Raw genomic sequence first — 20,701 nt, forward strand, 5'->3', positions numbered from 1 at the left:
TAAATAGCTGTACGTAACCTAGGAATTACGAAAATCACATGACTTATGAATGACTTATGAACTAATTGTAAATAATGTACGTGTAACATAGATCAGTATGCTATAATATAGGCGGAATACGGGCAGACAGAATAACGTGACATTTCTACCACGGAGCTGACACAGCTAACTAGCAACCGAAAGCCTGGCTGGCTAACTAGCTAACAGAAAATGGGAGAAGCTGACGTTACACATAGCTATTTTCGTATTAACATGAATACAACGACGTTCTTATGACGGACATCATCAATCACTTAAATAATGTCGCAACTGAACTTACAGACGATGCTCTCCAAGGCACAAACGTAGATAGAAGCAATAAACACAGGAGCTGGGAAAACATGAAACTCCGCATGGAAAGCTGGACTGTACTATTACCATGACTATCAGGCAGCAAACTATTTCCTGAATTAAAGTCACGTGAGGAAGGCTAGAGGGAGCAAATAAACTTCAAAATAGAAGTACTCTTCTCACATTTTAATAAAGTAACGTCACAATCACTTTGTCTCTTCCTTCAGTATTATGCTCCTTTGTCTTCATTTTCTGATGGAGTTCACGCCCAGCTAATGAACTTTACACAGTACTTTTTATACCCATGAATTAGACCGTTACTTTAATATCTTACAGGTGCACACTAATTATGTCCAATTGTGTTAACCTGAGTTTGTTTTAGGAATAATTTGTCATTTCTGTAAACTTGGAGCTTTCAGAACACAAGGGGTTGAATACTTATGCAAGCACTATATTTTAGTTTTTAATTTATTAATAAAAAAAGTCAGCGAAACATAAATTATTTTGGCTTTGGGAACATGCTGTTAAGTTTATGGGTTCACAAAAATAATATTGTTCAGGAACAGATGTGTGAGTATCTTTTATAATCCAGAAATTGGTGATGACTGTCAAGGGAGTTGAATACTTTTGCAAGGCGCTGTATATATTCATCCTAGAATGATTGGGAAATGCATATAGGGGTATGCATTCTAATTTAAAAACAATCTCAGATCATGAGGAGGCATGTGAACTTCTGAGGTGGAGATGGATAGCTAAGAACTATCTGGGAAAATGTTTTTAAAGCAGCATAAAAGCAGTGCAGTTATTTTGATACAGAAATTAATGGTCGTCGTGTCAATTGTACATCCTGCCACTCCGTGGAAGGCAGTGATGTAGAATTGTGTGTGTGTGTGTGTGTGTGTGTGTGTGTGTGTGTGTGTGTGTGTGTGTGTGTGTGTGTGTGTGTGTGTGTGTGTGTGTGTGTGTGTGTGATATACACACAGATAAAAGAATCTCAAATTACATTAGTTCGGCTTGACTTCCTTATTTTTTTTAGACTTGTTGGATAGATGGTTACATAGCTTGTTTAAATGGCACTTTTATCAAATGTGTTTCCCATCCCTGATAAGTATTTTCATTCTTGTTACAATGTTACAGTGTTACAATTTCATTTAGCAGATGCTTTTATCCAAAACAACGTACATCTGAGAGTTAATATAACACAAGCAGGGATCTAATCAGGAGGCGATAATGCAAGTAAGTGTAAAAAAAAAAAACTAGGTTCGAGTCCAATAGGACATAGCTGTCAACAGGCAGTGCACAAAGGCAATGCATAGGGTGCATAGAAGCGTTTTTATTTTTAAGTCCCATCAGGTGTGGAAGTGTTCTTGAAAGCTGGGTCTATAGCTTCTTAAAGATGGAGAGGGACTCAGTGGATCGAATGGAGTTTGGTAACTCGTTCCACCACCAGGGAACTTCAGAAGAGAAGAGTCTGGCTAGCGACTTAGGGTCCCGTTGTAGCGGAAGTGCCAGGCGCCTTTCATTGGCAGAGCGTAGTGAGCGGGACAGTGTAGACCTGAATGAGGGAGTTCAGGTAGGCGGGAGCTGTTCTAGTTGCCATTTTGTAAGCGAGCATCAAAGTTTTGAATTTGATGCAGGCAGCTACTGGGGGCCAGTGGAGGCATATGAACAGCGGAGTGGTGTGCTGTTTTGGGTTGGTTGAAGACCAGGCGCACCGCTGCCTTCTGGATCATTTGCATTGCATTTTCTTGTCTCTCCTTAGTGTTGTCCAGGCTAAGGGAAAAAGGATATGGTTACCAGTTATTGTAGCCGTACTGCACTGCACATGCATCCTCAAAACTACAGCCTCATCATTCCAGGTGGCAGAACTGGCTGGACTGGAGAACCATGGACAGATAGGACAGCTGGAGGGCCACTACTTGTTTTGTTCTGCCAAGCATGACACTGAAGCTGTGGTTGGAACTGGTGCTGAGAGAAAGAGGATCCAGCCTGAGGATGCGTTGGCAGCCCACCCCCATGTACTGTGGCACTCTCAGGAGAAGGTCCTCCGCAGGTCCAAGCGGTCAATGGCCTTTAATGACCCCCGATATCCCAAACAGTGGCATCTGGTGAGTCCTTGGACATCTGTGTCTTTTTGGCTCTGTCACTGACGAAAACATTGCTTAGTTTTACCTCTGATTTTGAAAGAAAGATTGCCCAAATTCATGCTCCTTATATCCAACCTATTTATTCCACACCTGGAAATGTAATTTCTTCACTTGTGTTAATTTTCCTAGCTTGAACTTCTGTGTCCTTCACTACCTTATTCTTCTTTACTTCCTTCACTTTTTTTACTACCCTCCTTGCTACCCTTTTTTTTTACTACCCTCTCCAATTTCCATATTTTTATTTTTATTTTTTCACCTATGTCCTTACCCAACATCTGTCTGATTGACGCTTGTTTCTTGCAGCACAATGTTCTTAATAAGGGTATGGATATCAACGTAACAGGGGTTTGGGAGTGGAACATTACCGGCCAAGGAGTCACAGTAGTGGTGGTTGATGATGGAGTGGAACACACCCTCCAGGACATTCAGCCCAACTACGTAAGCCAATAAGCGTGACAAGTAATATTTTCCATTGAGATTCATAATGCTTTTGACTGGATAGTAGAGACAGGAGATATTTATTTTAAATTGGCCAAGAACAGCAATAACAAGAAAGGTTGGACTGAAAGAGAAGAAAATACTAGTGTCCTCCATAAGCAATCTCAGCCATCCAAACACAAGTTAAGACTTGTTGATGAATCACTTTGAGTCACCATTAAACATTTCTTAACCAAAATGTTTCATTGTCATGTGATTTAAGAAACCAGCTTTTCACTGTCTGTCAGTCCACACAAACATCTCTACATGTTTCCCCCCCCCTCCTCTTCCTTTTCCCACTCCCAGAGTCCAGAGGGCAGTTATGACCTGAACTCCAATGACCCAGACCCTATGCCCCACCCAGACACCCACAGTGACAACCACCATGGGACACGTTGTGCTGGGGAAATTGCTGCTGTGCCCAACAACAGCTTTTGTGTTGTAGGTGTGGCCTATGGCAGCAAGGTGGCAGGTGAGAAAAACGGAGAGACTTCAGCTTGAATATTTAAGGCTTGGAATCTTGGTTGTGCAGAGCAAAATGCTTTAGGGCAGCTCCCATCTTGTCTTCTGTTGAACCTGAGAGAGGCTCTGACTCTTTAAATGATGTAATTCAGAATGTTTTGGATCCACATTCTGTTCTTTCTAATGTCACAGGTTTTTGATCGACACTTTTAAAAAAAAATGTTTTGCTCATAATCCCACTGAGTCTCTCCAATGGGGGGAGAGAAAATATACACTAACAAGATTATAATGAGAAGCATTTCTCCCTTGTTTTTCTGTGTGTCCAGGCATCAGAGTCCTGGACGGTCCCCTGACAGACAGCATGGAGGCCATAGCCTTCAACAAGCACTACCAGATCAATGACATCTACAGCTGCAGGTGCAAGATACTGTCTGGCTGGCTCCACTATTTTCCCTTATTGTCCTATAAGGAAAGTTCACATTACTAAATTGTGCAATGTCCATTAAGTCAGCTGCAAGTGCACATTTTTCACAAGTGTAGATTCTGGTATTTCAGAGCCTGCACTATGAGGGCACTTGGATATAGGCTGGCAGTGGAATGTCTGTTTTTCCATAATCTATGTATTTAATTCAGACTATTTTCTGTTTTAGTTGGGGTCCAGATGATGATGGTCGCACTGTGGACGGGCCACATCCCCTTGGCAAGGTGAGAGAAGAAAATCCCAAATGCCAGGGCTAAGTAGGCTGTGTGCACTTTTCTCATACCCCAACAGAGGGCAGCACACTGCCAAAGATGACTGATCAGATGGAAAAACTGTGTTGCTAATGATTTTTTCCCCCTGTTTTTCTAATTGTGAATTTATTGATTCATTAGAAACTTCTTCATAGAAGAGGACGCTGCTTTATATACTTGAAAGTGAAAAAACACATTAAGGCAGTATTTGGTCCCTATTTAAACAGTTTGAGGGCCCTAGCAGATAGATTATTTATCACCAACATTTTATTTTTTCAGGCAGCACTTCAGCACGGTGTGATTGCTGGTAGGCGAGGCTTTGGCAGCATTTTTGTGGTTGCCAGTGGTAATGGGGGTCAATATGAAGATAATTGCAACTACGATGGATATGCCAACTCTATCTACACTATTACTATTGGTAAGCCACAGAAAGTGTCAGGTGCATGTGTATGATGGATACATGCTTCTTTATTTTCACTTGTGATTGGGAGTGACGTGTGTGTGTGTGTGTGTGTGTGTGTGTGTGTGTGTGTGTGTGTGTGTGGAGCCACAAGTGATTATGTTGTTTGTGTATGTAGGGGCAGTAGATGAGGAGGGGACGATACCTTTCTATGCTGAGGAGTGTGCCTCTATGCTTGCTGTGACCTTCAGCAGTGGACGGAACAATCTCAGAAGCATTGTAAGTTAGCTAGATACAAGCACACACACGCATGCACACATTAACACATCAATATCCCTATGGAACGATGAAGAGTAATGAAGGGCAGTCAGTGAGATTGTTCTGTGATTGGATGGTCATAGGGCCGATATCTGCAGAAGTCAGTATGTCCATCCCTTTCAAAAAGTCCCTAAGCAGAAAACCTCAACCACAGCCACATCCACCTGAGACTGATCCTTTCCGTGTCTCCTCTGCTCATTCATCTGGTGAAAGGTCTAAATTTATGTAGGATTCAACACAAAAGAACCTAATTTGTGTAATATGCTGGTTTAACTGCTATAAATGGTAAATATATCCAAATGGCAGCACAACAAAAGATTTTTCAAAGAAAAAGATCAGCTTAAAGAGGTGAACATTTGAACTGTTGCTGATGTAAGACAAGTAGTGAGGGCAAGAGGGCAGTGAAGCCATGGACTTCTGGTTGCTGTTGTGTGCATCTGTGCCTGTGGTAAACTCATTCTGGACCACGGGGGTCAGCAGCAGAATTCAGTACTGAATTCTGCTCCAGAGGGCAGCAGAATTCAGTACTGAATTCTGCTGCCCTCTGGAGAAGGTCTGCAATATCACAAACCACAATGGGAATCTTCGGCCAAGTGCTTTATACACTCTTCTTGGTGGTGTTCCTGTCTGTTGAAACCAATTGAAGTCTGTCAAGCCTTACTGATCTCCCAAGTACATATTTATCACAGGATTCCTGTGGTGTGGACATGGATTTTTTTTTTTTACATGGAATTTTGAGAAGTGTGATTTTTTTCCAGATCTGAAAAATAGTACACAACCTAGTTATGCTAGTAACTATGTAATAGTATGCAATAATTGTCTTTACCTGATCATTGTAGTGACAATTTTCAAGCAAGCATGATCATTTTCTTTGCATATATATATATATATATATATATATATATATATATATATATTTTTGTCCCCCACATATGATTGCAGAGAGTTTGCCGTTTGCCAACAACTTGCTTTTATTGTTCAGACAATGTTTGGTTCACTGTCTATTATCCTTTTAACTGTGCTGTCAAAAAGCTGAAAATAACTTAACTAAGGAGTATACATGTACAAGTAAAGTGAAAATTTGAGCAAAATCAAGGTGTATTAGCCATGTTATAGCTACTTCAGTTGACCTAAACTTAGCAAAATAATCAGATACATGTGTTAACACAGGCTTGGCTCTAGATCAGTGTAGGTGCTATGGAATGAGTAATACCCCTCCAAAACATTCACTCATTTTATCATATTAGAACAAATAACTATTTGATCTAGGTCTTTGGCTAGGTTTTCTTTCTGTTACAAATCTTCTCAAGCTCATGGGGAAATTTGGAAAACTCGTATAACTTGATGTGTCCCATCAAATTCTGTATTTAAACAGTTTTTACTTTGATTTTTAGCACAACTACAACTTTAGCTGCCACAGGCCACCCAGGTGATACTCGAGCCCCTCTTGTCCTTTATTCTGTGGGAATATAAACACCATTCTGGACAATTTTATGTCCAGAACACTGAAACTTTAGGTTAATTTTTTCAAATTAAATGATTACTTATTGATTTTGTCCATTCGGTAGACAAATCAGCTAAACGAGGTTCTATTGTGCAGGGTTCTCTTCGATTATTTGAGTGAGTATTGCATCACATACCACGGCTGCACAGTTAATCATATAGCATCTGAAATCATGTTATCAACATTTTTAATGTTTGAATTGGAAAGTTTTATTTATCATCAAAGGAACTCCATTTCCAATGGCATATAAATAACACAAAGTCTTCATATGTATTGTGCTTGAAGTTTTAAGAAAAAAATGCCAAGAACTGATGATCTTGTAGTATGGTGTACCCATAATAGACAACAACACAGCCCAAAAATGCTCCCCCCCCCGTCTATTTCAGGATGAGTATGGCTAGTTTGGTGTGTAAATCTGGTCTATAAGCCAAACGGTCATACTCTGTCCATGTGGTTGTGACAGCTATTGGAACAGTTCTTGTTGAAGTCTGTAAACGCACATGTCTGAGAATACCTCAGGTAGTGAAATTCCCTTTATCCAACAGGCTGCCACTTCATTGTGTTTGCGTCTTCTTTGTGATAACCCATTATATGCATCTTATGAAATTGTCCCTGAATAAATGTGTTCTTTCTATTAAGTGTTACAAGGTGCGGTGCGGAGGTGTGTCAGTTTGTTTTTTTTTTTTATCACATATATGTGCAGCTGTCTCTCTCCCAACTACAAACTTTATTTTGACTATATCATCCAGTGTTCTATATAAAGTTTGAATTTGATTTATTTCCCCGTCCCCCCATTGTGTTGGTCTAACCACTTTATATCCTTCTATTAGTTCTTCTGTTTCCTTAAATCTGAACTTTTCCAGGTCCATCTCTCAATCATTCAGTCCTCATGTATACCTTTAACACACACACACACACATATACACATAGTATCAACCCCAGGGTACTTGTAATAAATATGTCCTTTTGTTGGGACAGCTCTGTGACAATGGCTCCTGGGTGAAGTACCCTTCGCTGATTGTCGAGGGGATTCACTCCACGCTAAAGACTTGGATTGACCTTTTTTTTCTGTTTATGTACACATCTGCATGTGTGAGTGACTTTGAACAGTTTGTGTTTGACTTTTCTGCCAGTGTTAGTACTGACACGGTGTTGTTTGGACATATCTTCTTGTTTACAATAATCTACCCTTACCTTTTGTGTTTGCCTGTCTGTTTGCGCAGGTGACATCTGACTGGTCCATGCAACAGGGCACAGGTTGCACAGATGGCCACACGGGCACGTCAGCTGCTGCCCCCCTGGCAGCAGGCATGGTGGCCCTCATGCTGCAGGTCCGACCTTGCCTCACCTGGAGAGATGTCCAGCACATCATTACCTTCACTGCCACCAAAGTAAGCTCTTTGTGTGTATGTACAAAGTTTGTTGCTGAATTTGTAATTCCATAGATCTTTTGGTGTTCACTCCAAATTGTCTCTTGTGTCAGTGTCTTCAATACTAAGCTTAAAGGTTGCATTTGGACCAACAGTGCTGTTACTAATGTGTGCATCAATGACATGGAATTTGGTAAAAACATCTGCTAGGGCCGTCCGGGTAGCAGAGCGTTCTATTCTGTTGCCTACCAACATGGGGATCGCTGGTTCGAATCCCCGTGTTACCTCCGGCTTGGTCAGGTGTCCCTATAGACAAAATTGGCCGTGTCTGCGGGTGGGAAGCCGGATGTGGGTTGCTGCACTAGCGCCTCCTTTGGTCGGTCAGGGCACCTGTTCAAGGGGGAGGGGGAACTGGGGGGAATAGCGTGATCCTCCCACACGCTACGTCCCCCTGGCGAAACTCCTCACTGTCAGGTGAAAAGAAGCGGCTGGCAACTCCACATGTATCGGAGGAGACATTTGGTAGTCTGCAGCCCTCCCCAGATTGGCAGAGGGGGTGGAGCAGTGACCGGGGCAGCTTGGAAGAGTGGCGTGATTGGCCAGGTACAATTGGGGAGAAAAGGGCGGGGGGGGTCTGCTAAATGACATGTTATCCTAACCCTAACTAATCCGCTCCTATGTGCTCAGATTATATATATTTTTAGAAAGCAGTTTCCGCTGCCATAGCTAATTGCAGGCGGTTCAACTTTCGCACAAGAATGACCCCCCCACAAATACAACACACCCTTCAAACACATACATCAAAGCTATTGCAGCCCCAAAACCCCGCCCTAAGCTGTTTATTTACATATAGGCATACTTTTAAACTGCATAGCGTGTCCAGCCATTGCATTAAAACCATTAAACTTGTACCCTAGTTTATGCAAGTATGTCAACACACAACGAGTTCCATCCCTTTTGCTGTGTCCCATATGGAGCTGAACACCAGCCAGTTTATCAAACATAAATTTGTGCAACTTAACAGGAGCACAGAATCAGGTCTACATATTTTCCAAGAGAAAGCTCTGTACCTTTCCATACGACAATATGGGGCCATTCTTGTTAGATCCTGAGATGCAACTTTTTCAAAATAAATCAAAATAAGTCCATGCAGGGAAACTGCTGGCTGTTTACAGTGTGTTTGTCATGCAATGCCTGTTATTGCACTGGTCTTGTCATTCACACCGCAGTGGACCGTTTATCACTCATTTGGACAAGATTTTACAATAATCACACACACGCACACCATGTGTTCCTATGAGAGAGAAACACATGGATTATGTGTACACACAAGCCCTACCTTCCCTTGACCTAAGATTCATGATTTTGATTGGTTCTTCTTTTGACAGTACAAACAAAATGAAGGCTTTATGGGAGTGAAATTGTAGTGAAGTCATTGTTTTACAAAATAAAACTAAAGATTATGCACAAGTTAAACAAAATTTTCAAAGTTTATTGTTCCACCAAATAACATTTTAATCATCAATCAAAACTATATGAATTTATTTGAAATGATTTTAGAAATTTCTTTTTAGATTCAAACTAAGGGAACAAAGCAATTTGATCAGCTGGGACTGACGGCCTTTGACCCACTGTTGATGCTGATGTTGAAAGCATGTCAGGGTAGCTAATGGGTTAAAGAATTATTGCTAGTCATTGTGTTGTTTGTTTTTAAATAAACAAACGTTCACTCATCTTTACTACTTCTTCTTGCTTTTCTGCCCTAGAACATTCCTAAGAGAAACTCCAGACAGTATGACATTTCTGACTGGAGTGTAAATGGAGCAGGCTTCCATCACAGTCACAAGCATGGCTTTGGTCTGCTCAACGCATGGAGACTGGTCAACGCGGCCAAGGTACATAAATATACTGGTCTACGTATTGGTGCTTAGTTAGATTTTAAGAAGTGTGACAATTTATGCGCATATTTGCGAGGGTGGGTTTCATTTTTAACATGTGCCTGCACATTGTTTTTAATGACAATAAATTGAATTGAATTTATGCGCATGTTTGTGAGGGTGGGTTCTAATATGTCATTTTCTTTGTCTTGTCTACTTCCATTTTTCTCATTTTCAATGTTTCTGTTTCTCCCCTCAACTTTGTCTTTGTTCCCCTGTCTGTTTCTGTTTTTTCCTATATTTTATCAAGTTCTCTCTCTCTCTCTCTCTCTCTATCTCTCTCTCTCTTTCTCTCTCTCTCTCTCTCTCTCTCTCTCTCTCTCTCTCTCTCTCTCTCTCTCTCTCTCTCTCTCTCTCTCTCTAAGCGGAAGTGCGAGTGAGTGTGCTGAGCAATTGTGAGAGAGCGCTTGTGGGTTGTTTTTCTATTTTTTTTCTATAAATGTTGTAAATAGTGTGTAGTATTAAGGTTTGTTAGGTGTTTACTGTGTTTGGTGTGTATATAGAGGGGTTTAGGATTTGTTTAGGAAGGTTTTTCTGTGTTTTTTGTGGACACTGGCGTTTCGCTGGTCGGCATCATGGCAGCAGCGGACACAACGTTCACCAGGCTGACCAGGTAGTATGGCATTAAGATAGCGCCAACCTTTCCTTGTTCTGTGGAACAATGTGGTTTGGCTGTAGCTGATGTTGTTGGTCCCAGCAGCATTAAGTCTGTGGCTAGAATGAACAGCGCTGTGGGGATTTTTCTGGATGAGGTTGACAAAGTGCAGAAGGTGGTTGTAAACGGAATTGTGTTGATTGAATCGTTTGTTTCAGTAACACCGCTTATCACTCTGGCAAAAAAGATAATGCTGTCTAATGTGCCCCCGTTTATTAGGGATGAGATGCTGGTTAGAGAATTGTCAAGATACAGGAAAATTGTTTCCCCAATGGAAAAAAGTAGTGTCAGGGTATAAATCGCCCCAGCTGCAACATTTCGTTTCTCACAGACTTTTTTTTTTATAGGTTTCTTAATAACAGGAGTAAGGAACTGAATCTGGTGTTCAAATTAAAGGTTGATGGTTTTGATTACATTCTGTTTGCAACTTCAGAGACGGCAAGTGTTTTGGTTGTGGTAAGACAGGACATATGATCAGGGCTTGTCCAGAAAAACCATCTGGTTCTTCTGAGACAGCCGAGGAGGCAACAGAACAGAACCAAACTAAAAATGATGAAACGGGCTCAAACAGCAAGGATAGGGTTGCTGATGATCAGACAAGTCAAACCAGTGCCAGTGATGAGAAGAGTCACAAACAAGAGTGATAAAAAACAGAATACAAGTGGAGTTCACCAAAACAGTCATGAATGTGAGTTGGTGAATCAGGAGGAACGTGAGAATGACAATGGTGGAACTGTGGCAGGGGGTCTCTTGGCTGACGATGAAGAGGCTGACATGGAGTGTGGAGAGGCCAGTCTCAGAGTACCATGGCATAAGAGAAAACCCAACTCAGTGTAGTTCACAGGCAAAAAAAAGTGACAGTTTGTAAGGAAAAATAGAAACAGCCAGCCAAACAGAAAACAACTGAGTCTGAGTCCAGTATGGAGGATGATTGTGTGGCTGATAGTAACAGTGAAAAAAAAAATCTGCTGCAAAGAAACATAGAAAACCACAGGGAAGCACAGGGTTATGGAGTAGAGGAAATATAACGGTTCCTACAGAAAACAAAAAATATGAAGGGTGAGAGTGGAAGACTACTTCTCAGATAAAGAAGTATTTCTGGATTCAGCCAGCTCTCAGATGAGTAAAGGAAAGGGAGGCTTTACTGATCAGGGGATTTCCAGATGAAGAAAATTCAAACACAAACTCAACAATGATGATGATGAAACACATTAGGGAGTTTTGTATCAATTCTAACTTAATGTTGCTTTTGTTAGACTCATATTTTTTCTCTTCCTCATGAGTAATTCTACAATTGGTACTCTTAATCTAAATGGGGCAAGAGATGTCAGGAAAAGAGCCATTTTGTATGAGCTGATAAAATTAAAAGGGATTGATGTCATGGTTGTACAAGAAACACACAGTGACAGTACAAATGAATCTGAATGGAGGGCAGAATGGGATGGAGAGGTTGTTATGAATTATAAGAGCTCAACAAGTAGGGGAGTGGCCATTCTCTTCTCTAAGAGGTTCTTACCTACTTCCTATGAGGTAGAACAAGTGGTAGAGGGCAGGTTCATGGTTAAAGTGAAGTTTGAGTGTTATACTGTGATTTTTGTTCATGTTCCTAATATAGGGCATGACAGAGTTCTGTTTTTAGAAACTTCAAATAACAATCTGAATAATTATAACTCTGTTGATTATTTATACTTGGGAGGAAATCTTAATTGCACCCAAAATGATAGTTTGGACAGAAGTCATATTGGGCCTCATTATCCTTCACAGCGTGTACTGAGTGAGTTAATTCAAACGCATGACTTAGTAGATATATGGGGAAGATTTCATGGCATAACACACAATATACATGGGATCATATTCGGGATCATTTCATTTCTTTGGCTAGGTTAGATAGATTTTACTGTTTTAAACATCAGTTCAATGTTTTGAAAATGTGTGAGATCGTACCTGTAGGTTTCACTGATCATTCCCTGGTTATTTGTGATGGTTTAATTGTAAACATAAAACTAAAACGTGCATACTAGCATTTTAACACTGCTTTGACTTGTGATCTTAATTTTAATAAAGTTTTTAGAGTATTTTGGAATAAATTTAGAACTAAAAAATCAGACTTCATATCACTGAGACAGTGGTGGGAGTATGGTAAAGTAGAGATAAAGCAGCTCTGTGAACAGTACAATCTCCATGGTACTTGGGACATTACCCGGTTTATGAGTGATCTGGAGATAGAAATAGTGGAATGTCAAATATTAGTAGAATCCACAGGAAATTGAGGCCATATTGAGGTCCTCAACCATAAAAAAAACATTATTCTTGCAGACCTACTGGGCACTAGGGCTCAAGGTGCTTTAGTCCGATCAAGCTTTCTGAGTGTGAATCAGATGGATGCCAGGGATAGATGTTAATATTTTTAAGCACTGGCCCTATGGCCCACCAAGCCCCTAAATTTGGTGGCCAAGCCCCTAAATTTGGTGGCCAAAGTACATTTTTGGTGGCCCAAATGTAAAAACACATAAAAGGCAATTTAACACAACTTAACACTGTGACACATCAGCAAACGAAAAGCCATCAACAAAATGAAAATATATTGCTATTTATTTAAATTGAAAACTCAAGTTCATTTGTAAACATACATACATATTCTCTGTCTCTTAGTTCAGTCTCTTTTTCGCACCCCCCCTCCTGCCTCTGCCTCATACACGCTCTCTCTCGCTCCCTCCATCCCTGCCTCCCTCCCTCCCAGCATTGTGCCTGTCAGTCATGTCTACAATAAAAACATTACAAAAAGCACTAGAAAACCTATAACACATACTTCTAACTGTAGCCAAAATTGTCAAAATACATGAGCAGGATGAATATTTTTTTATAATTATTTAAATTGAAAACTCAAGTTTTTGCAAACATATAGTACATACACTCACTGGCCACTTTATTAGGTACACCTTGCTAGTACCGGGTTGGACCCCCTTTTGCCTTCAGAACTGCCTTAATCCTTCGTGGCATAGATTCAACAAGGTACTGGAAACATTCCTCAGAGAGTTTGGTCCATATTGACATGATAGCATCACGCAGTTGCTGCAGATTTGTCGGCTGCACATCCATGATGCGAATCTCCCGGTCCACCACATCCCAAAGGTGCTCTATTGGATTGAGATCTGGTGACTGTGGAGGCCATTTGAGTACAGTGAACTCATTGTCATGTTCAAGAAACCAGTCTGAGATGATTCGAGCTTTATGACATGGCGCGTTATCCTGCTGGAAGTAGCCATCAGAAGATGGGAACACTGTGGTCATAAAGGGATGGACATGGTCAGCAACAATACTCAGGTAGGCTGTGGCGTTGACACGATGCTCAATTGGTACTAAGGGTCCCAAAGTGTGCCAAGAAAATATCCCCCACACCATTACACCACCACCACCAGCCTGAACTGTTGATACAAGGCAGGATGGATCCATGCTTTCATGTTGTCGACACCAAATTCTGACCCTACCATCCGAATGTCGCAGCAGAAATCGAGACTCATCAGACCAGGCAACGTTTTTCCAATCTTCTATTGTCCAATTTTGGTGAGCCTGTGCGAACTGTAGCCTCAGTTTCCTGTTCTTAGCTGACAGGAGTGGCACCCGGTGTGGTCTTCTGCTGCTGTAGCCCATCTGCCTCAAGGTTTGACGTGTTGTGTGTTCAGAGATGCTCTTCTGCATACCTCGGTTGTAATGAGTGGTTATTTGAGTTACTGTTGCCTTTCTATCAGCTCGAACCAGTCTGGCCATTCTCCTCTGACCTCTGGCATCAACAAGGCATTTTCGCCCACAGAACTGCCGCTCACTGGATATTTTCTTTTTTTCGGACCATTCTCTGTAAACCCTAGAGATGGTTGTGCGTGAAAATCCCAGTAGATCAGCAGTTTCTGAAATACTCAGACCAACCTGTCTGCACCAACAACCATGCCACGTTCAAAGTCACTTAAATCACCTTTCTTCCCCATTCTGATGCTCGGTTTGAACTGCAGCAGATCGTCTTGACCATGTCTACATGCCTAAATGCATTGAGTTGCTGCCATGTGATTGGCTGATTAGAAATTTGCGTTGACGAGCAGTTGGACAGGTGTGCCTAATAAAGTGGCCGGTGAGTGTATATTCTCTCACAGTCTCAGTTCAGTCTTTTTCGCATCCCTCTGCCTCATACACTCTCTCGCTTGCTTGCTCCCTCCCTCCCAGCATTGCCCCAGCGTCAGTCATGTGTGCAATAAAAACATTACAAAAAGCAGTAGAATTATAATCCGCAACAACCGAAATATAGCGGGCTTGGCACAGCTTCTCCAGTGTTGGTTCCCAGATGTCATTGTAGATGTGGGGAATGAATCTACAGCAGTAAAGTTGCCGACAACAACGTTAACACCATTAACTATGAGCAACTAGCTGCAATCTACTACTACTACTACTTTCGGCTGCTCCCGTTAGGGGTCACCACAGCGGATCATCCGTTTCCATTTCTTCCTGTCTTCTGCGTCTTCCTCTGTCACACCAGCCACCTGCATGTCTTCCCTCACCACATCCATAAACCTCCTCTTTGGCCTTCCTCTTCTCCTCTTCCCTGGCAGCTCCATATTCAGCATCCTTCTCCCAATATACCCCGCATCTCTCCTCCACACATGTCCAAGCCATCTCAATCTTGCCTCTCTTGCTTTGTCTCCAAACCGTCCAACCTGAGCGGTCCCTCTAATATAATCGTTCCTAATCCTGCCCTTCTTCGTTACTCCCAGTGAAAATCTTAGCATCTTCAACTCTGCCACCTCCAGCTCTGCCTCCTGTCTTTTCGTCAGTGCCACTGTCTCCAAACCATATAACATAGCTGGTCTCACAACCATCTTGTAAACCTTCCCTTTAACTCTTGCTGGTACCCTTCTGTCGCAAATCACTCCTGACACACTTCTCCACCCACTCCACCCTGCCTGCACTCTCTTTTTCACCTCTCTACTGCACTCCCCGTTACTTTGGACAGTTGACCCCAAGTATTTAAACTCAAATGCCTTTGTCACCTCCACTCCTTGCATCCTGACCATTCCACTGTCCTCTCTCTCATTCATGCATAGGTATTCCGTCTTGCTCCTACTGACTTTCATTCCTCTTCTCTCCAGTGCATACCTCCACCTCTCCAGGCTCTCCTCAACCTGCACCCTACTCTCGCTACAGATCACAATGTCATCCACGAACATCATCGTCCATGGAGACTCCTGCCTGATCTTGTCCGTCAACCTGTCCATCACCATTGCAAACAAGAAAGGGCTCAGAACCGATCCTTGATGTAATCCGACCTCCACCTTGAACCCATCTGTCATTCCAACCGCACACCTCACCATTGTCGCACTTCCCTCATACATATCCTGCACCACTCCTACATACTTCTCTGCAACTCCTGACTTCCTCATACAATACCACACCTCCTCTCTCGACACTCTGTCATAAGCTTTCTCTAAATCTACAAAGACACAATGCAACTCTTTCTGGCCTTCTCTATACTTCTCAATCAACATTCTCAAAGCAAACATCGCATCTGTGGTGCTCTTTCGTGGCATGAAACCATACTGCTGCTCGCTGATCATCACCTCTCCTCTTAACCTAGCTTCTATTACTCTTTCCCAAATCTTCATGCTGTGGCTGATCAACTTTATACCTGTGTAGTTGTTACAGTTCTGCACATCGCCCTTGTTCTTAAAAATCGGTACCAGTATGCTTCTTCTCCACTCCTCAGGCGTCCTCTCACTTTCCAGGATTGTGTTAAACAATCTAGTTAAAAACTCCACTGCCATCTCTCCTAAACATCTCCATGCCTCCACAGGTATGTCATCAGGACCAACTGCCTTTCCACTCTTCATCCTCCTCATAGCTGCCCTCACTTCCTCCTTATTAATCCACTGAACTTCCTGATTCACTATCCCTACATCATCCAACCTTCTCTCTCTCTCATTTTCTTCATTCATCAGCCCCTCAAAGTATTCCTTCCACCTTCTTAGCACACTCTCCTCGCCTGTCAGCACATTTCCATCTCTATCCTTGATTGCCCTAACTTGCTGCACATCCTTTGCAGCTTGGTCCCTCTGTCTAGCCAATCGGTGCAAGTCCTTTTCTCCTTCCTTAGTGTCTAACCTGTCATACAACTCACCATACGCCTTTTCCTTTGCCTTTGCCACCTCTCTCTTTGCTTTATGCTGCATCTCCTTGTACTCCTGTCTACTTTCTTCATCTCTCTTACTATCCCACTTCTTTGCCAACCTTTTCCTCTGTATAATTTGCTGTACTTCCTCATTCCACCACCAAGTCTCCTTGTCTTCCTTCCTCTGTCCTGATGACACACCAAGTACCTTCCTAGCTGTCTCCCTCACTATTTCTGCAGTGGTTGTCCAGCCATCTGGCAACTCTTCACTACCACCCAGTGCCTGTCTTAACTCCTGCCTGAACTCCACACAACAGTCTTCCTTCTTCAACTTCCACCATTTGATCTTCGGCTGTGTCTTCACTCGCTTCCTCTTCTTGGTCTCCAAAGTCATCCTACAGACCACCATCCGATGCTGCCTAGCTACGTTCTCCCCTGTCACCACCTTGCAGTCTCCAATCCCTTTTAGATGGCGCCTTCTACATAAGATATAGTCCACCTGTGTGCACTTTCCTCCACTCTTGTACGTCACCCTGTGTTCCTCCCTCTTCATGAAATATGTATTCACCACGGCCATTTCCATCCTTTTCGCAAAATCGACCACCATCTGTCTTTCCACATTTCTCTTGTTGACTCCATACCTTCCCATCACCTCCTCATCACCTCTGTTCCCTTCACCAACATGTCCATTGAAGTCCGCTCCAATCACCACTCTCTCCTCCTTGGGTACCCTCTCCACCATGTTGTCCAACTCACTCCAGAATTCTTCTTTTTCATCCATCTCACACCCAACTTGCGGGGCATATGCGCTGATAACATTAAGCAATAAACCTTCAATTTCCAGCTTCATACTCATCACTCTGTCTGACACTCTCTTCACCTCCAGCACGCTCTTGACATACTCTTCCTTCAAAATTACCCCTACCCCATTTCTCCTCCCATTCACACCATGGTAGAAGAGTTTGAACCCACCTCTGATACTCCTGGCCTTACTCCCCTTCCACCTGGTCTCTTGCACACACAGTATGCCTACCTTTCTTCTTTCCATCATGTCAGCCAGCTCTCTCCCTTTACCAGTCATAGTGCCAACATTCAAAGTTCCAACTCTCACCTCCACATGCCTACCCTTCCTCCTCTCTAGCTGCCTCTGGACATGCTTTCCCCCTCTCCTTATCCTTCGCCCAACAGTAGCATAGTTTCCACCGACACCCTGCTGGTTAACAGTACCGGTGGCGGTCGTTGGTAACCTGGGCATCGACCGATCTGGTATGTAAGTCTTATTTATGATCCGCATATTTGATTTGGCAAAGATGTTACGCCGGATGCCCTTCCTGACGCAACCCTCCCCATTTGTCCGGGCTTGGGACCGGCACTCAGTGGCTGGGTTAGCAACTAGCTGCAATACAAACAGAAAATATGCTATGCGAGCTAGCCAACAGTAGCCTACTGCTGATGAAGAGTAGCTAATGTTACATTATTTGTCCAATAAATTTAGGTAGCTGCTCTACTTAGTAGCATTAGCACTACGTTAATTTGCAGCATATAAACCTAATCAGCTAGCTAGCTAACTAGATTAGAATTAAACCAACCCACCTTACTATGGCTTTGTCGTTTGCATATCCATGCACCATGTCCACGCCGTTCTTGATATGGAGTTCGATAAGCCCAGGGGAAGCACTGAATGTGATTTCGTTACATACAGACAAGGCTCAACGTTTTTGGTTTTTATTTTTCAAAGCCATCCAGCGTGCCGAGTTTCGCCACAAGAGGACACTGTTACATAACCCCACACACAAAGGAACAACATTTGGATCCGTGGAAACATAAAATCCGGGTGAAAATCAGTTTAAACCGATCTGCTCCTTTTAAAAAAATCTGGGCATTTTTCTGTGAAAATCGGTAAAAACCGAAGATACTGAGCCTTGCGTACAGAATAGTATGCGATGTTGACATTTTTAATCATTTTCTCCCGTTATCCACTCTCCATTCAGACGTATCTGTCTCCCCATGGGTGTATTTTCAGGCGATGTAACTGCAAGGTGTGCAACTGTGCACCTTAAGTGTTGTCCACTTTTTCCATGAATTGTGATGTGGTGTTTCCTGAAGGCATTGTTTCCGATGAGAACTGAGCTAGACTTCTCGGCTTGTTGAGGAAACTGGCGGCACACCGCAGTACATTACGTCCTTAGATGTGTCATATTCTAGCCACTTAAACTCTTGCTTCCATTCGCTCCTAAATTTTCGTTGCCATTCCGTTTTTTCATTGTCCACCTTTTGTGTTTCTGGTTCTTCTGTAGGGATCATGTTCGCAGCTTGAGTAACGTTAGGCTTAGTAAACTCATACTTCAGCAGCCCCGACATAGCAGCAGCTAGCCGGCGACGAGTAAAATTGAGTTATTGTTAGCTGTTTTCATAGAATGATGAATTAAAAGGTGCGAATGAATCAGGATGTTTGTGGAACTGTGACGTTGTGTTTGCGAAGGGCAGTGGGTTTTTTTTTTTTAAATTTAACCTTGACTTGGTGGCCAAAGGGGGCCACCTACTGGGGATACATGGTGGCCACAGAGTAACTTTTCATGGCCACGGGCCATCGGGCCATGGTTAATGCCGAACCCTGGATGCGCCATCTAAATTCTTCTTTGGTTTTGAGAAGAAGAATGGTCAGAGGAGGTTTATTCATGCGCTTCGCTCTGACACAGAAAGGGAGTAAACAGCCGAAAGAAATACGACGACAAGCAGTGGAGTTTTTTTCAAAGCTGTACAGCAGTGAGAAGGAGGAGATGTTTGCCTCTTTTGTCGAGGGCTTGCCAAAGATCTCCAAAGAAGACAGTGTTCATCTGGAAGAACCGCTGGTGCTGTCAGAACTGCATGCAGTTTTGCAGGGCATGGACGGAGGAAAAGTGCCTGGTATTGATGGTCTTCCAGTGGAATTTTATAAGACTTTCTGGAGTGAAATTGGACAAGACTTGTTGTCTGTGTTAAATGAAGGACTTAACGCGATGTTGTTGCCTTTAAGTTGCAGAAGAGTAGTAATAACTTTACTGCCAAAGAAAGGAGACCTTCATGACATTAAAAACTGGCATCCAGTTTCGCTCCTGTGCACTGACTACAAGCTCCTTTCCAAAGCTCTGGCCAATAGACTGAAAGAAGTGATGGATCAGGTCATTCATCAGGATGAGATGCACTGTGTGCCTGTTAGATATATCTCAGACAGTGTGTTTTTAATTGGAGATGTTTTGGAAGTCTCTGTTTTATTTGGTTTTGATATTTGTCTCATTTCATTGGCCCAAGAGAAGGCATTTAACCGGGTTGAACACCTCTATCTCTGGAAGACTATGGAGTGTTCTATGGAGTATGGACTATGGAGTGTTCTATGGACTATGGAGACTTGATCATGTCAATAAAACATTGGCTTCAGCCAAGGTTTTATTGACATGATCAAGGTTTTGTACCCGAATATAGAGTGTGTACTAAAAAAAAATTGAGGTTTCAGTGCCCCTTTCAAAGTAAACAGAGGCATTCGTCAGGGCTGCTCTCTCTCAGAAATGTTATATGCTATTTCAATTGAACCATTATTGTACAAAATTAGGAATTGTATTGAGGGATTGTCTTTACTAAACTGATACGAAACTGGTTTTGTCAGCTTATGCAGGTGACGTAGTAGTCCTTGTCAAAAATCAAGCAGATGTTGACAATCTATATAAGGTTGTTAATGAATTTGGTGTGATTTCAGTTTGGGGGGAGACTGAAAAAATTGAGATGGACATTGTCTCAAATATCCTTTAGAGGCCAGGGTGCCGATAGCCAATAATTTAGTAGCCTCTGCAGTGTGGAATAGGTTGGCTTGTATGGAACCACCTGCTGGTTTTATACAGAAACTACAAGTGATCTTAATAGATTTTTTTTCAGACAGACTGCGTTGGGTACCCCAAAGTGTGCTTTTCTTACCCCAAAAAGATAGCGGTCATGGTTCGGTACACTTAGCAAGTAGAGTGGCGGCTTTCAGGTTACAATTTGTGCAAAAATATCTTACAAGTTCTATTGCGTGGAAAGGAGTAGCATGTGCCATTCTGAGGAGAACTAATGGTTTGGGTCTTGATACAGGTTTGTTTCTGATGGATTCTAAATATTTAGATTTGTCTGAACTACCCTCTTTCTATCAAGGAGTTTTCAAAGCAAGGGACCTGTTCAAATGGAAAAGAAAGGAACCGACTCTTT

The 20,701-nt window shown here is 42.4% G+C and overlaps 1 protein-coding gene across 4 annotated transcripts in view; it reads left to right on the forward strand.

Moving 5' to 3' along the window:
- Positions 1–20,701, forward strand: part of pcsk7 (proprotein convertase subtilisin/kexin type 7) — a 43,558-nt gene that overhangs the window by 15,004 nt on the left and 7,853 nt on the right. For all 4 annotated transcript variants that reach the window (XM_056282954.1, XM_056282953.1, XM_056282952.1 and 1 more), the window contains exons 3-11: positions 2,190–2,438; positions 2,781–2,915; positions 3,261–3,426; positions 3,743–3,833; positions 4,067–4,121; positions 4,428–4,566; positions 4,727–4,827; positions 7,594–7,761; positions 9,507–9,635. In XM_056282954.1, coding sequence (XP_056138929.1) covers positions 2,190–2,438; positions 2,781–2,915; positions 3,261–3,426; positions 3,743–3,833; positions 4,067–4,121; positions 4,428–4,566; positions 4,727–4,827; positions 7,594–7,761; positions 9,507–9,635 — 1,233 coding nt within the window. The remainder of the gene's footprint in view (positions 1–2,189; positions 2,439–2,780; positions 2,916–3,260; positions 3,427–3,742; positions 3,834–4,066; positions 4,122–4,427; positions 4,567–4,726; positions 4,828–7,593; positions 7,762–9,506; positions 9,636–20,701) is intronic.

This window comes from Lampris incognitus, chromosome 7 (genome assembly GCF_029633865.1).
Source record: "Lampris incognitus isolate fLamInc1 chromosome 7, fLamInc1.hap2, whole genome shotgun sequence".
Classification (NCBI taxonomy): Eukaryota; Metazoa; Chordata; class Actinopteri; order Lampriformes; family Lampridae; genus Lampris; species Lampris incognitus.